General features: G+C 42.6%; 1 protein-coding gene across 1 annotated transcript in view; it reads left to right on the forward strand.

The window, feature by feature from the left end:
* LOC126278814 (progestin and adipoQ receptor family member 3-like) overlaps positions 1-18,094 on the forward strand; it is a 202,857-nt gene that overhangs the window by 64,102 nt on the left and 120,661 nt on the right. Inside the window, exon 2 of the mRNA XM_049979096.1 lies at positions 9,344-9,483. Coding sequence (XP_049835053.1) covers positions 9,382-9,483 — 102 coding nt within the window. The 5' untranslated portion in view covers positions 9,344-9,381. The remainder of the gene's footprint in view (positions 1-9,343; positions 9,484-18,094) is intronic.

An 18,094-nucleotide genomic window follows, 5' to 3' on the forward strand; every position in this document is an offset into this window, starting at 1 on the left:
TCACGATTACACGATAAGTACACAAAAATATAATGGTTGTCGTTTCACTTAAATACCTATGGATTACAGTTATGAACAATTTAAATTAGTTCCATCACATAGAAAAGACAATAGATCCGCACTACGCTTCTCCGCCTTCTTCTGGAGTATTACTGTGCGGTATGGTGTCCGTATCAGATAGGATTGTTGGAGGACATCGGGAAATTTGAAAGAAGGGCAGCTCGTTTTGTATTATCGCAGAGTAGAAGTGAGCGTTATGGATATGATGAGCGAGTTGAGGGTGGCAATCATTCAAACAAAAGCGTTTTTCGCTGCCCCAAGAAATTCGTATGAAATTACCATCGCCACCTTTCTCCTACGAATGCTAAAATATTTTGTTGGTTCCCACCTACGTAGTGAGAAATGATCGTGATAAACGAAGAGAAATTAGAGGTCACACGGAAATATTTTCTGTCTTTATCCTACGTGCTATTCGAGAGTGGGACGTTAGAGAACTAGCTTAGTCTGAGAATGGTTCTAAGCACCCTCTGCAAATACTTACATGCGAGCTACAGAATAATCATAAGTTTGCATCCGTTTGCTCACGTCATGTCTTTTGGCCACCAAGGTCCCAATCCTTAATGCTTCATATTTTTGTCTGTGGAAACGTTTTAAAGGCAAAGTCAGCTTATGAATAGCGCTACCCTCCTAAACGAGCTCCAAAACGATGTCACAAGATCTACACGTGATGTTGCCAATAGAATTCAAAAGTACGTAGAAGTCGAAGGCAGGATTTATGAAAATGAAATTTGAACTTAATCACTTGCCTTTGCTTTACTTTTTCTGGTAATGTCTGGTTTACTGCCTAACAAAAATGGTTCAAATGGCTCTGAGCACTATGGGACTCAACTGCTGTGGTCATTAGTCCCCTAGAACTTAGAACTACTTAAACCTAACTAACCTAAGGACATCACACACATCCATGCCCGAGGCAGGATTCGAACCTGCGACCGTAGCAGTCGCACGGTTCCGGACTGCGCGCCTAGAACCGCGAGACCACCGCGGCCTACTGCCTAACAGCTGTGTGTCTATAACCAATAAGAATTGGACACATATTGTACGGAACATTTTATTCGAATTATCACTTATTAAAATATTTACCATTCCTCTTGAAACAGGCTGTGTACGTTCGCTGCCTTTACAGCCTGGGCACAGTCATAATCAGTTCATCAACCTGAAACTGCGATAGTATAGCATACCGGATCTAGCCTCTTTCGGATGAATCGCAAACTCAACGCCACTGACTAAGGGCCATCATTACAACTACATGTTTTTCGAAATCACATCTGCACCACATACATTATCTATATTACTTGATTTTTTAAGTAACATACTTCTTTTAATTAATGGAGAATTTGTAGAAACTTCCTGGCAGATTAAAACTGTGTGCCGGACCGAGACTCGAACTCGGGATCTTTGTCTTTCGCGGACAAGTGCTCTACTAACTGAGCTATCCAAGCACGACTCCCGGTCCCTCCTCACAGCTTTACTTCCGCCAGTACCTCGTTTCCTACCGTCCAAACTTTACAGAAGCTCTCCTGGTAGAGCACTTGGCCGCGAAAGGCAAAGGTCCCGAGTTCGAGTCTCGGTCCGGCACACAGATTTAATCGCCAGGAAGTTTCATATCAGCGCACACTCCGATGCAGAGTGAAAATCGCATTCTGGAAAAGTGGTAGGTTCCATATTAATGTTGACATGTATCTTTTGGGAGTAGACGGCTGGTGAGACTGGTTCACAAGGCATTTATTTCTTCCATGTGTAATACGTTGTGTGTTATCCTTTCATCTAAGCAAAAAGTTGGCCAAATGCAAATAGGACTCACGCGCTGAGGGTCCGCGCAAATTTAATTACATATATAATTCATCCATCCTGGGAGTAGAGAATCTCAACGATTTTTCCCTGTTTTCGATTCTGCTGCTGGCAAGATATCGGTCCTGGGAATTCCAAGACCGGATCAAAATCTCTACAGTAGTTTCTCAGACTATCCAAGACATACAAAAGAAGCGTGCAGGGGAATTCAGTTTAAACGTGTAGATATAGACGATTTAATAAAACTATTTCTTTATTTACTTACTAAAACATGACTACAACTTACATTTTATTTTTGCATGCAGTAATGTCCACATATTATGCTTTTGACAAATGATGGATGCAATTTATGTTCTAATAGCGAAAAGAAATGTTTGTTTGATATGATTACAATTTAACAATTTTCAGATTTTTTAAATTTACTTGTACAGTACAAACCGTGAGTCTTACCAAATTTCGTGATTCTACCTCGACAGATAGTACCCTAATAGGTTTTGATGAACGAGTTTGCGAGTTTCAAAATATTTGACATAAATGGCAGAATCTTTTGATTGAATTGACTTAGAAGCTCAACTGTTCTACGCTGGCAAGGGATCATAGATTTTAGTATGTGACAAAAATTTGAACTTGATACGCCAACCTTTCACAGAGAAAAAGGGGTCCTAACAAACGGGCAGACAGACAGACGAATGTGAAAGACAAAAAAATATTTTTTTCGTTTTACATAATTATAAATTAACAATTTTCAGATTTTTCTCCTTCACTTGTACTGTGAAACATTGCTTCTTGTCAAATTTCATGATTCAACGGAAAGAACCCTTTAGATTTTATTGAGTGACTTTGCAAGTATCAGAATATGTGATATAAATGGCCATATCTTTTGATTGCATGACTTGAAGCTTAAAATTGTTACACTGCCAAATGATTATAAACCTTAATATGTGACATAAATTTGAACTTGATACGTCGACTGGTTCCTGAGGAAAAAAAAAGGTTGTTAACAGTCGGACAGACAGACAAACAAATGAACAACAAAGCGATCTTATATAAGTGCTGTTCTTGCAGATTGAGGCACGAAACCCTAAAAATACTGAAATTAGAAAATAGATTTTTTTTCATAATTTTTAACAGTACTGCGATCTCCATAATTGCATAGAGGGCAGGTTTGATATGTATTGCAAGAACGTGACCGTCTGTACTGCACGATATTGTTTCATATAGCTGTTATATACACTCTTTCTGGAACAATCGTAGTAAACTTCATAGAGTACCGCAGTTTACATTGAATGTGAGCGTTCTGGAACCTGTAAATAACCATCAAACTTTTTATAAAACGTTGACGTTATTATGGCATTCTCGTTGCGTCTCCCTTTCTCTATAGTTGATATCAACGATGTTAGGCAAAGCTGTGAAATGATCATCTGTAACCTCCATTGTTTTCTTCTTCCCTCCCCCCTCCCCTCTCTCTCTAACTGTCTCTCTCTCTCCTTCCCTCCGTATGCGAATTCCTCCAACAGAAAACGAATAATTTCTTCTTTCAAATATAAAATTTGGTATGCTTTTGTGAATGAACTCTCATCATTAATAATGGTCATCGTTAATAATGGTGACGTAATACCTCGTTCCCCTTACCTACAGAATGAGAATGCTCAGTTGTTTTGTGTTGAACAGGCACCTAAGTGATCGGTCACGTCTGTGTTACTCTACATAAAAAGGTTACTGAATGACGAAGGCAGCTGTTAATTTTTAGTTTTATCAAGCAATAAAGCAACCCGTGCTTCCACACGTCCTTAATGAATAGGCGCCTCCCAATTGAAAAAGGATGCGTGTTTGACACTAGCCATGGCTTATTATAAAAGAAAATTTAGAATGAAGCTGTGAGACGACAGTATTTTGCCTGCATACATGTACTATTATAGATTTCGTTTGCATACTTTATTCGATATGAGATAGTGATTGACGATGGGTTATCGGGTAACTGACCATTTCTTTGGCATACTGTGCAGCACTACGTTTTAGCATTTTTCTGGAGTATTGTGTGGTTGCAAATTAATGAGTTAGACACTGCTGCCATAGCCCTTTAAGGCCACATTTCGCCGCACTATCCTAACGGATACGTTCCTCGTACGTCCCATATTCATTTCTGCAGTTATTACATCCAATGCTGCTTGTTTTTTAGCACTGAAAACTCAATTCAAAAGCACCGCTGCTCTCGGTCGTTAAGTGAAACCCGTCAGCCGCTGCGTTGTCCCTGGTGAGAGGTAATGCCTGAATTGTGGTATTCTAGGCACCTTCTTGACGCTGTGGATCTCGGAATACGATTTCCGAAATGGAATGTCCGATGCGTCTAGCTCCAATTACCTTTCCGCATTCAAAATCAGTTAATTCCCGTCGTGCCGCCATAATCACGTCGGAAACCTTTTCACGCTAAACGCCTGAGAAGAAATGACAGCTCCGTCAAATGCACTACCCTTTTATACCTTGTGTACCACCATCTGTACATGTGCATCCCAAGACTTTTGTCACCTCAGTTCAGTACGCTTCCTGCCAGTCTGACGTTTGTCGTATGTTGCCTGATGAACAGTGTAACTTAATCGTTAGCGGTGCTGTCTCCAGCTGGTCCGCTTGTTCAGTTTTTATTGCCGACAAAGCGTCCCAGTTCCCATCCTCAACAAGCAGAGCCCTCTTCCGGCGACGCGCTTTCTCTTCTTTGTGCCCGATTCTACAGCACGCGTGACACTCTCTGCTCCTTCACGAAAACCCACTGTTCAAGCTATGACTCACACTAAATCCTACGGATTAGTCACTGCACAAAACCAAATGGACAAACACTGCTGAAAATTGATATACCAGGCAAACTACATATAACTAAGATGCACATTTTGCCTCTTCTGAGAGTAGAAGGCGTTAAAACAATTAGAGGGAAAAGATGCGGAGTGTTCGGAGGCGTATAGAATATCTGATGTGCTGGCATCCGCGTGTCAGCGGATCAGGGTTTCCAAGTTGCCATACAACGTGACATTGGCAATCAGATTTATGGGAGGTGTAAGAAGAGAAATCTGAAAGGTGGAAGGAGCATATAGAGGGGCTGTGCAGGAAGATGAAGCTGAAGGCACTATTATAGAAATGGAAGTGGACTTGGATTAACCTGAGATGGAAGATATGATACTGCGAGAAGAATTTGACAGAGCTCTGAAAGACCTTAGTGGAAAGAGGGCCCCGAGAGTAGACAACATTTCGTCAGAACCACTGACAGTCTTGGCAGAGCCAGCGATGACAAAATTATCCCACCTGGTGTGCAAGATGTATGGGACAGGTGAAATACCCCCACACTTCAAGAAGAATGTAATAATTCCAATTTAAAAGGAAGCAGTTGCTGACAAGTGTGAAAATTATCGAACTATTGGTTTAATAAGTCGTGGTTACAAAATTTTAACATGAATTATTTACAGAATAATTGAAAAAGTAGTAGAAGTCGATTTCGGGTAAGATTAGGGAGCGGCCGGCCGGGGTGGCCGAGCGGTTCTAGGCGATACAGTCTGGCACCACGCGACCGCTACGGTCGCAGGTTCGAATCCTGCCTCGGGCATGGATGTGTGTGATGTCCTTAGGTTAGTTCGGTTTAAGTAGTTTTAAGTTCCAGGGGACTGATGACCACAGATGTTAAGTCCCATAGTGCTCAGAGCCATTTTTTTTTCTCACGAAATTCCAATCACCAACTTTCTCCTCCGAATACGAAAATATTTTGTCGACATCGACGATGACCACGATAAAATAAGGGAAATCAGAGCTCGTACGGATATATATAGTTGTTCATTCTTTTCGCGTGCTGTTCGAGATTGGAATAATAGAGAATTGTGAAGGTAGTTTAATGAACCCTCTGCCAGGCACTTAAATGTGATTTGCAGAGTATCCATATAGATGTAGATGTATCTTATTTCAAGTGCGTACAGAGTAAAAATGTTATCTGTCAGTGGTTTTGTACATTTGTGCTATACACTAGCGTAGAAAGAACTTCAATGTGTTTAACTTTACGCGAATACGTGAATTCATTATTCTACCCTAGTTTTCGTAATTTCCTTAAGCACTATCGTGTACTATGCCCCTCTGTTTTGGATACTCAGAACATAACAGAAGGTTGTTCAGTTTGCTTCACTCTCGTAACGATGTTGCCTCTCTGTGGTATTCTGTCTCTTTGGTCCACCGGTGGTTCACAGGCGTGTTTTGTAAGTGACGTCATTTTCCCAGTTGCTACAAATGCACTTGAGTCTTCTACCTGCTTTACCTACGACGCAACCTAAGTGATTAAGAGGGGTAGGACGTCAAACGAGCCGACTTGGAGCAGGAGAGGCACCACAGGACATTTTAATTTCCACTGTCTATAGTTTTGCAAGTAAATTCATAAAACTTTGTCAGCGTGACCAGGAAGGATTCAGGATTCACACTCGTAGCAGCGGAGGTTCAAAAACATAACAAAATAATTTTTTTACATGTGAAATTTCATCATTTTTTCACTTACTATTGGCTGCATTTGTTGCTATAGGTACACTTTCCTTCATAAGTAAGAGAGACTGTTCGATGAATTTTGCACAGCATACAAACCATGCTTAGAGGTGTCTGAAACTGCAGAATCTATTTAATTTATGAAAAAAATGAATGAGCTGTAACGTCTTAAACTTTATGTTTAGAAAAAAATAAAATTTTGTAGTTAATTATCTCCATTTTTACCACAGTTTTTAATAGATTTGGAAAATTCTAGAGTATCAGACACCTGTAAGTATGGTTTGTATGCTGTCCAAAATTCATCAATGAATCTCTATTGCTTGTGAAGAAAAATGTACCTATAGCAACAAATGCAGCCAACAGTAAGTGAAAAAATGATGAAATTTCATATATAAAAAAATTATTTTGTTATGTTTTTGCATTTCCACTGCTATGAGTGTGAATCCTGAATCCTTCCTCGTCATTTTAATATTTTTTGTGGGATCTGAAATTTAAAAATCTCTCTCACACCGGCCTGATTTAGCTTCACTGATCAGGATAGTAAAAATCATGCGTATATTAAGCGAACTTTCATTCACAAAGCAGGCTTATCACATTCACACAGTGCAATACTGTTCTATCATGATTAAACTGAGCTTAACTTAAATTCCATAAGGCAGTGAAGCAATTTCGAAGCCTCGGTGCGACGAAAAGTGTCAGTCGATCTCCTGAAAACATTTGTAATAATTATTACCTTTCGGTGATCACATGGGGAAGACCGGAGATCTGCTGGTAAGACTGTGTTAACCCATTTATTGAAACTAATAAACTGGATATCTTGAGCGTACAGAACGGCAGATTCGTCCAGTGTAAATCAGACATTCCCCACTGATTCCGTGCAACACAGCGTAGTAAGCACACACTGTCAATAATAATCAGTTAAATAATACGCGAACACACTTACTTTAATTTAGTTCATGTATTAAATTCCCTCTCATACAGAATCTCATCAAGATGGCGACTAGCTCAACAATACATGCATATACATCTTCGTTCTTTAACGGCTAATCGGCAAGATATGAATCGTTCTTTTCATATGAGAAAACATAGATAGCAGAGAAGCTATCCCATGGAGTAAATGCACGCTCCAAGGAATAATAGGGGTTGAAACTACTTTGCAATGATAATCATCGTATATTAAAGTTTAGGGATCGTTAAGATAAGAAGAGATATTTCGAGATACGTGTTGTTGTTGTTGTCTTCAGTCCTGAGACTGGTTTGATGCAGCTCTCCATGCTACTCTATCCTGTGCAAGCTGCTTCATCTCCCAGTACCTACTGCAACCTACATCCTTCTGAATCTGCTTAGTGTACTCATCTCTCGGTCTCCCTCTACGATTTTTACCCTCCACGCTGCCCTCCAGTGCTAAATTTGTGATCCCTTGATGCCTCAAAACATGTCCTACCAACCGATCCCTTCTTCTAGTCAAGTTGTGCCACAAACTTCTCTTCTCCCCAATCCTATTCAATACCTCCTCATTAGTGACGTGATCAATCCACCTTATCTTCAGTATTCTTCTGTAGCACCACATTTAGAAAGCTTCTATTCTCTTCTTGTCCAAACTAGTTATCGTCCATGTTTCACTTCCATACATGGCTACACTCCAAACAAATACTTTCAGAAACGACTTCCTGATACATAAATCTATATTCGATGTTAACAAATTTCTCTTCTTCAGAAACGCTTTCCTTGCCATTGCCAGTCTACATTTTATATCCTCTCTACTTCGACCATCATCAGTTATTTTACTTCCTAAATAGCAAAACTCCTTTACTACTTTAAGTGTCTCATTTCCTAATCTAATTCCCTCAGCATCACCCGATTTAATTTGACTACATTCCATTATCCTCGTTTTGCTTTTGTTAATGTTCATCTTATATCCTCCTTTCAAGACACTGTCCATTCCGTTCAACTGCTCTTCCAAGTCCTTTGCCGTCTCTGACAGAATTACAATGTCATCGGCGAACCTCAAAGTTTTTACTTCGTCTCCATGAATTTTAATACCTACTCCAAATTTTTCTTTTGTTTCCTTTACTGCTTGCTCAATATACAGATTGAATAACATCGGGGAGAGGCTACAACCCTGTCTCACTCCTTTCCCAACCACTGCTTCCCTTTCATGCCCCTCGACTCTTATGATTGCCATCTGGTTTCTGTACAAATTATAAATAGCCTTTCGCTCCCTGTATTTTTCCCCTGCCACCTTTAGAATTTGAAAAAGAGTATTCCAGTCAACATTGTCAAAAACTTTCTCTAAGTCTACAAATGCTAGAAACGTAGGTTCGCCTTTTCTTAATCTTTCTTCTAAGATAAGTCGTACGGTCAGTATTGCCTCACGTGTTCCAACATTTCGACGGAATCCAAACTGATCCTCCCCGAGGTCTGCATCTACCAGTTTTTCCATTCGTCTGTAAAGAATTCGTGTTAGTATTTTGCACTGAGTTATATAATTTATAAAATTTCTGATCATATCGCGGAGAGACCGCTGCAAGAGACATTACATCATGCTGACGAAATTGTATGAATTTATTTGTAAAAGTATAGACAGTAGAAAATAAAGTTTCCTGCGGTGCCTCTCCTGCTCCAAGTCGTCCCGTCTGACGTACTACCCCCCTTAAGTGTTTTCGTGAGATGGATTGTGCTGTTCTGTGGCTTTTTAATGGAAATGTGTTCAATGGACTGAGCGCCGCGATTCCTGGCGGCTGATAACTGTGTAGTATGTACTCGCGGCGCATCAGTACACTTAAGTGCCTTACGCGACAGTAGCGTGATGACGCCGGCCGGCGTGTCGCGTTGCAGCAACTCGGCTGCTGGCGGGAGAAAGCCGCGCCCCGGGTTTCGTCACGGGCCGGCCGCAGGCCGGCGGCTGCCTCCCAGGCGCAATCGCGGCCAGCTGGTCAAGTGCAACAGCCGGTGTGGTCTGACAGCGCGCTGCCCGCTGGCTGTGTTCCAGGTCCCAGCTACCAGCCACCAGCTAGCAGGTGCCCAGCAATGAAGCTGCACGCCACCGTCTGCGAGAAGGCCGCGCCGCCCGCCGACTCCACCGCCGTTTCCGCATCGCCGGAGGAGCGCCTGATAGAAGACGGCAAACAGGTAGGCACGGCGCACTCGCCCTCTGCGTCTGTTGATTCATTTGCGCAGCGAGACTAAACAACAGCGGTCTTAGCCCGCTACTGCCCGCACCGAAATTGAGTTTATTGTGCTGTTTCTCGCCACAGATTCTAGTAAAGCCAGATGATACCCTTAAAGAGTAGTAGAAGATGCTTTACCATTGGGTTGGTTTGAGTGGGGCAGTGCACAAATGGTTTAATTCATACTTAACTGGAAGAATGCAGAAAGTTGAAATAAGTGGTTCATGTAATTTTTAAAACAACAGCTGATTCCTCAAACTGGGGGGCTATGAAGGTACGGGGTCCCACAGGGTTCGGTCTTAGGTCCTTTACTGTTCGTGATATACATTAATGACTTACCATTCCACATTGATGAAGATGCAAAGTTAGTTCTTTTTGTTGATGATACAAGTATAGTAATAACATCCAAAAACCAAGAACTAAGTGATGAATTCTAAATGATATTTTTCACAAAATTATAAAGTGTTTCTCAGCAAACGGACTGTCTTTAAATTTTGATAAAACACAGTATATACAGTTCCGTACAGTAAATGGCACAACTCCAGTAATAAATATAGACTTTGAACAGAAGTCTGTAGCTAAGGCAGAATTTTCAAAAATTTTACGTGTGTCCCTTGGTGAGAGGTTAAACTGGAAGCAACACATTGATGGTCTGCTGAAACGTCTGAGTTCAGCTACGTATGCTATTAGGGTTATTGCGAATTTTGGTGATACGAATCTCAGTAAATTGGCTTACTGTGCCTACTTTCATTCACTGCTTTCGTATAGCATCATATTCTCGGGTAATTCATCGTTGAGTAGAAAAGTATTCATTGCTCAAAAACGTGTAATCAGAATAATTGCCGGAGCCCACCCACGGTCATCCTGCAGACATTTACTTAAGTATCTAGGGATCCTCACAGTAACCTCACAGTATATATATTCACTTATGAAATTTGTTGTTAATAATCCAACCCAGTTCAAAAGTAATAGCAGTGTGCATAGCTATAACACCAGGAGAAAGGATGATCTTCACTATGCAGGGTTAAATCTGACTTTGGCACAGAAAGGGGTAAATTATGCTGCCACAAAAGTTTTTGGTCACCTACCAAACAGCATCAAAAGCCTGACAGATAGCCAACTAACATTTAAAAATAAATTCAAAGAATTTCTAGATGACAACTCCTTCTACTGATTGGCTGAATTTTTAGATATAAATTAAGAGAAAAAAACTTAAAACATTAGTGTCATGCAATATTTTGTGTAATGTAATATCTTGTACAGACATCTTTTATTAACCTGACACGATCCACACCATTACGAAGTGCCGTATTCATGATCTATGGAGCAAGTATTAATCTAATCTAATCTAAGTTCGTAGCGTTTTTCCAACAATAAGCACAACAGATAAATGTAACAGAGACTAGTCATCAATGTATTCACCTCCACTATTTACAGTAGTTTGTCAACGCTGAGGTAACTTTTCGCTTCCGCAACTGTAGAAAATATGTTATTTTGAGGCGAAGAACTTGTCGAGCCATATTCGGAGCTCATTTTCGTCCCGAAAGGAAGTCGTAAGGTGCCTCTTACGTGAGGAAGACATTTTTAACATTTAATAAATTATTGTCTCTTATTGATGTATTCACGATAGTTAGGAAGTGATGAAGTCCGTAGCCGGCCATGAGTCGGAGAGTATTTCCCACGCTGGCTGGCTAGGTGACGAAGCGACCATAAGTCGCGTGTAGTGGGGTGGAGCTCGGTGCTGGACCGTAGCAGCAAGCGTCACCCTGGGAAATACACATGACCGGAAGTACCGCCATCTTGGCGCCAAAGTCACGTTTTTGTGTATTCATATTTAATAATTAAAGTCATTTATGACAACATGAATACTAGGAGAAGCCTCTGGATGTTTAAAGCTATTTATCATAATTTTGCCTCGTTAAAATTCACACCCGTTCATTAACAAATGCATATCTTAGTAAGTACGAACTTGTTCGGAAATCCACGAACTATGACGAAACTAGTATGAGATACGGACTGCGCGCCAAAGTCGGCAGTCGGCGTTAAGAGCCCTTCCTGTCTTTTTCGATGTTAGCCATGCTCTCGGTTACGAGTAGTTTGTGACATGAGTGTTTCATTATTGATCTAATAGGAATAAAAGTGATTTTACGGCATTCTGAATGTTAATTTCGAGTAAATACACTCCTGGAAATTGAAATAAGAACACCATGAATTCATTGCCCCAGGAAGGGGAAACTTTATTGACACATTCCTGGGGTCAGATACATCACACGATCACACTGACAGAACCACAGGCACATAGACTCAGGCAACAGAGCATGCACAATGTCGGCACTAGTACAGTGTATATCCACCTTTCGCAGCAATGCAGGCTGCTATTCTCCCATGGAGATGATCGTAGAGATGCTGGATGTAGTCCTGTGGAACGGCTTGCCATACCATTTCCACCTGGCGCCTCAGTTGGACCAGCGTTCGTGCTGGACGTGTAGACCGCGTGAGACGACGCTTCATCCAGTCCCAAACATGCTCAATGGGGGACAGATCCGGAGATCTTGCTGGCCAGGGTAGTTGACTTACACCTTCTAGAGCACGTTGGGTGGCACGGGATACATGCGGACGTGCATTGTCCTGTTGGAACAGCAAGTTCCCTTGCCGGTCTAGGAGTGGTAGAACGATGGGTTCGATGACGGTTTGGATGTACCGTGCACTATTCAGTGTCCCCTCGACGATCACCAGAGGTGTACGGCCAGTGTAGGAGATCACTCCCCACACCATGATGCCGGGTGTTGTCCCTGTGTGCCTCGGTCGTATGCAGTCCTGATTGTGGCGCTCACCTGCACGGCGCCAAACACGCATACGACCATCATTGGCACCAAGGCAGAAGCGACTCTCATCGCTGAAGACGACACGTCTCCATTCGTCCCTCCATTCACGCCTGTCGCGACACCACTGGAGGCGGGCTGCACGATGTTGGGGCGTGAGCGGAAGACGGCCTAACGGTGTGCGGGACCGTAGCCCAGCATCATGGAGACGGTTGCGAATGGTCCTCGCCGATACCCCAGGAGCGACAGTGTCCCTAATTTGCTGGGAAGTGGCGGTACGGTCCCCTACGGCACTGCGTAGGATCCTACGGTCTTGGCGTGCATCAGTGCGTCGCTGCGGTCCGGTCCCAGGTCGACGGGCACGTGCACCTTCCGCCGACCACTGGCGACAACAAGGATGTACTGTGGAGACCTCACGCCCCACGTGTTGAGCAATTCGGCGGTACGTCCACCCGGCCTCCCGCATGCCCACTATACGCCCTCGCTCAAAGTCCGTCAACTGCACATACGGTTCACGTCCACGCTGTCGCGGCATGCTACCAGTGTTAAAGACTGCGATGGAGCTCCGTATGTCACGGCAAACTGGCTGACACTGACGGCGGCGGTGCACAAATGCTGCGCAGCTAGCGCCATTCGACGGCCAACACCGCGGTTCCTGGTGTGTCCGCTGTGCCGTGCGTGTGATCATTGCTTGTACAGCCCTCTCGCAGTGTCCGGAGCAAGTATGGTGGGTCTGACACACCGGTGTCAATGTGTTCTTTTTTCCATTTCCAGGAGTGTAGATACCCCAAAGTTGATCGACAGCAATTTCAGAAAATTAGCTTCCACCGACAGACATCCAATGCGCCAATGAAGATCTGCACGCGACGACATATACTAGAGCTGCACAGCGCACAGGTAGGAGGAAATCCGACCACACGACCCACCAAGGCGGATCAAGGAAGGTCCGACTTACACTCGCAAATTCCGGGTGGAAATGCTGACCAGTCATACTGTACGTCACATATACCATACTCTACGGACTCGCGGCTAAGCTGAGTAGTAACAGTATCAGTTTAGAAGCGAGGGGATCTTGCAAACTTCCTTGAAGGTTGTTCGATAAAGAGCGAAAAAGGTGAAAATCTGAGGGCGCAAGATCAGATGAATAAGATGGGTGCGAAAGGGTTTCCCAGCCAAACTCTTGTACAGCGTTTTTAGTCAGTCTAGCAGAATGCGGGCGGGCGTTATCGTGAATTAGCATCACTTTGTGCACTCTTCCTGATCGTTGTTCTTGGACTGCGTCTGCAAGACGTCTCAATTGTTGAGAATAAATGCCAGCAGTGATGGTTACACCTCGAGGAAACATCACACAGTCGCTGTTCAACCACTGCATAACATTATATTTTATGCATGTGCTCAGGTCTCTGTATGGGAAGTTGCTGCTTTGTTTGGGCTCAACCATTCCTTTCTTTCCCTTATGTTAGCATAAAGACACCATTTTTCGTCACTAGTAAAGATACAGGATAGGAATAGTTGATGTTGTTCACGAGCCAATCCTGACGAGGAAGCAGAGATGCACATATGGCTATCCCACAGATTTTTCTGAGTTTAGCTTCGAGCATGCGGTATCCATACATCCTATTTTTGAACCTTCCCCATTGCTTGAAAATATAGGACGATGGTGTAATGATCACAGTTCATCACGTTTACCAGTTCTCGAGCACAATGACGTGGATCATTGTGGATTAATGCTTTTAAATTATTTTCATCAAATCTCGAAGGTCTTCCTGAACGTGGAGAGTCAGTAATATCGTAACGAGCCTCCTTAAAACGAGCAAACCATTTCCTTGCCGTGCTCTGTCCAATGGCATATCCCCATACTCAGCGCAAATGTTTCCGGCTGTCTCTGCTGCAGTCACGCATCTATTGAACTTAAACAGAAGAATATGTCGCCGGACTCTGTGGCCGAGCGGCTCTAGGCGCTTCCGTCCGGAAGCACGCGGCTGCTACGGTCGCAGGTTCGAATCCTGGCTCGGGCATGGATGTGTGTCTTAGGTTTACGTAGTTCTAAGTCTAGGGGATGATGACCTCAGATGTTAAGTCCCATAGTGCTTATAGCCAAAAAGAATATGTCGGAAACGTTCCAATTTCTCCACTTGGCACTACATTTTCTAGCGTGTACGGCTCCACTCACTACCTCCAAATGACAAAAACTCAAATAGCAACAGTGAGCTACAAATCAAAAATGACAATAGATAAATAAACTCGTAACAAACGAAATACCAACATGCAAAACAAAAACTTATGCACGAACCTAATAATTATTTATTAGATTCAATTTCTTCAGTATTAAGGGCTCCAATATTCTGTGTCTCTTGACGTCCAATGCTTCGCACTGGAAGATTAAATGATGGTGTGGTCTCATGCCCCCACTACATAGTCTACACTAAGCGGCTTCTTCCTCTACACCCATCGTCTGTAGGTGTTTCCTCAACTTCCCATGGCCAACCAGTTTAACCTCCCTACTGTTCACGCATAAGATTGCAGAACTTCTCTTAAAACGTGTTTACAGCATCTTTAGCTTACTGAAGTACGGATGCGCTGATGTATGACTCTAGTGTTACGAATGATTTCTCAGCCTCCCACAGTGCGGAAAGAAGGAATCTCTGCATCGTGTAGCCACCCGGGGTAGCCGAGCGGTTCTAGGCGCTACAGTCTGGAACCGCGCGACCGCTACGGTCGCAGGTTCGAATCCTGCCTCGGGCATGGATGTGTGTGATGTCCTTAGGTTAGTTAGGTTGAAGTAGTTCTAAATTCTAGGGGACTGCTGACCTCAGAAGTTGAGTCTCATAGTGCTCACAGCCATTTGAACCATCTGCATTGTGTACCGCTCCTTTTTGCAAACATTACTCGTAAGAGAGTTTGATGTCATATGCCATTGCGTTCAGTTCTTGCGTGCATCCATGATTAACGCGCTTCAAAGAATTGTAGGAATGGGTTCTCACAAGGAAATAAAGCGTTTTAGGACCTTTGTCCGTATAATTCAGATTCTTCTTCCACGTGTGGAGATGTGTCCTGAAAGTTCGGCCATACATTTTTCTTGCACTCTGTATACTGGTTTCTGGCTATTATAGGTACAAAAGAAAGGGGTAGGTAGAAGACAATGGAAGAAACAAAGAATTTCAATAAACATAGGACCGGAAATCACCCGACAGCATAACCGTGCATATTAAAGCGCTGCTTCCGGGACGGTTAAGTGCGCCGGCCGCAGATGAAATTCGCCCGGCGGATTAACGACGAGGGTTTATGTGTCGACCAAGCTGGATGTGATTTTTAGGCGGTTTCCCACGTCCCACTAGGTGAATACCGAGCTGGCACAATTCCGCCTCAGTTACACAATTCGCAAATATTAAGAAAACTTTCGCCCTCTTCCGCATCATTAACACTAGACACAGGTAGTAGGGGTACACATATTACGTCCCAGTGAGTAACAGGGTGACGACAGCAGGGGTATCCGGTCACGCCTTAAGTTAACCGTGCCAAATCAGTTAGTAACCATGCTGACCCCGCGCTGATGCGGGACAAAGGCATAAGAAAAAGAAGAAGAAGAAATATAGGTCCGGAAACCAATGGTTTCCCCGATACGAGCCATGCACAGGTGTAGTCATTGCAACGTTACAACACTGTTAATATCTAAGGTTACGTTTTGGATGATGTTTCTTATCGTGAAAAGATGTGCGTGTTGGTATAGTGGCACACTTTCATGTGGCTGTTCAGAAATGCATAATGTGAAGCTTCGGCAACTAGTGCATCGGTCGTCAAAGCGACACCCATCGACGTCCCTCGACTTGAACCCATTGGATTCTTTTTGTGTGTGGGGATTTTTTAAAGCTGTGGCGTATTCCATGTCTGTTGATAGTGTCGATTAATTCCAGGAACGCATTGTTGATGATTGCCATTGGATTCGTTCACACCTGGCATTTCTGAACGTGTATGGTCATCGATAAGGAGACGCAACAAACCACGTCTTCACCTGAATTGTGGCCTCGTGGTACACTTGGTCTAATGTGTTTGTTCTGAAGTGGGTATCTGCAATTAGGATCCTCAGGAACTCCGTATTCATATACTCAGTCGAAATAAGGCGTATCAGGAAAACACTCTTTTCCAGACCTATGTTTATTAGGAATACTGTAATGATGGAAGCTGGAGACATGAATAAAAATTTGTGCAACGATCGGTACTTGAACCTGGCTTTCCTTGCTGAGTAGGCAGAAAGCGAGTCCTTACACCAATGCAACACTACAGCTAACACTGCTGCACTGACTTATTTTCCCCTCTTTAGAGCGTCATTATTGCCGAAGCTCTCCAACACTGGAATAGTACCCCATCGCTGGACGTCATGGGGAAATACTTTACATCAGGTGTAGGTGATGTGTAGTGACGATCTAAAAAGGCGAAAATAAGCTGAAGACGTGAATTAAGATTTGTGTTGAAGAAGGCGTTGGACTTGAGTAGTCCATGCAGAACTGTTAGTGCTGTGGTGGTGTAGCAACCAACATTTATGCCTAGTAAGCAACGAGACATGGGTTCAAGCTCTATCTGTGGCACAACTTTTAATTCATTTCTTCAGCTTCCATCATTATCGTAGATAAAGATGAGACTCTAATGTCTCGAGGAAAATTTAATTATAAGATTTAATAGGATTACTTGCTTGTTTCACTGTCCTCTGCTCGCCGCTTTGTTTCGTGCTTGTAATAGCCGAAGGCCTTGTGCACGGACAGACTAGATGTGAGTGTTAAGGAAAGGATGTCCATGATCTGTGAGTGGATATCTCGGTCTCTTGTGTTTTAATAAGCTAAAACAGAAAGTTTTAGCTTTTTGTTCAGCTGATTTTCTTTGCATTAAGTAATATCCAAGGTGAGCATCAGTACAGTTTTATTCAAATACGGAGACACTAATTAATCACCCACCGCGGAGACAGCGAGCTGAATAGTTCGTCATAGCTTAGTGTGTCTTAAGCAATTTTTCCCAAATGGTTATTGGATTTTAGTAGATGACAACGTAACTGATTAATTGATTTTATCTCTGTTGATATAGCTCGACATTCTGAAGAAAACTTTTAATATGCGTCCCTGTGGAATCATCGCACCAATTTCGCTGGTTTGAGCTGACATATTTCAAACCATGAGATAGGCATACTGGAATATTTTAAAGGCGCTGATGATCATGTTCTTAAGTGGCAGTAGAATAACCAACATCCATCTGAGCGACTTTTGATCTGATTTGAATACCAATGCTTTCTTATTCACAGGCTTATTCAGACTACAAAATAATCGTGACAAGAAACAAGTTTATTCAGGTAAATAACCTGAGCAATTGATATGATGGTCCACAGCAATAGATATTTTGTTTGTGACCAAGATTCATCTTAACGGAAAGAGGTTAAGATTAAGACAATAGAAAAATCAGTATAAGAGTAAACTGTAAATCTCCCTACATTAATATCCTCCTCTGTCATGTAAATGGTAATTCACGTTATCAACCTCGAGGAAAAGTTTAAAAGATTTGTCAGACTACGAAAAACCTCGTTCGTATTTTGAACAGAATGTTTAAACCTTCCCGAAGTTCCCACGCTTGACTGAAGATCCCTAGAAAACAAGAAAGAAACTCTAGTGTTATTACGTAATGAGAAGAAACACACAGAATTCACGAATGTTTTTGTCGTTCCAGTCGCCATTTTCGTTTTTAATTAATGGCAGTTAATAGAATAAT

The sequence above is a fragment of the Schistocerca gregaria genome, chromosome 1 (assembly GCF_023897955.1).
Source record: "Schistocerca gregaria isolate iqSchGreg1 chromosome 1, iqSchGreg1.2, whole genome shotgun sequence".
Classification (NCBI taxonomy): Eukaryota; Metazoa; Arthropoda; class Insecta; order Orthoptera; family Acrididae; genus Schistocerca; species Schistocerca gregaria.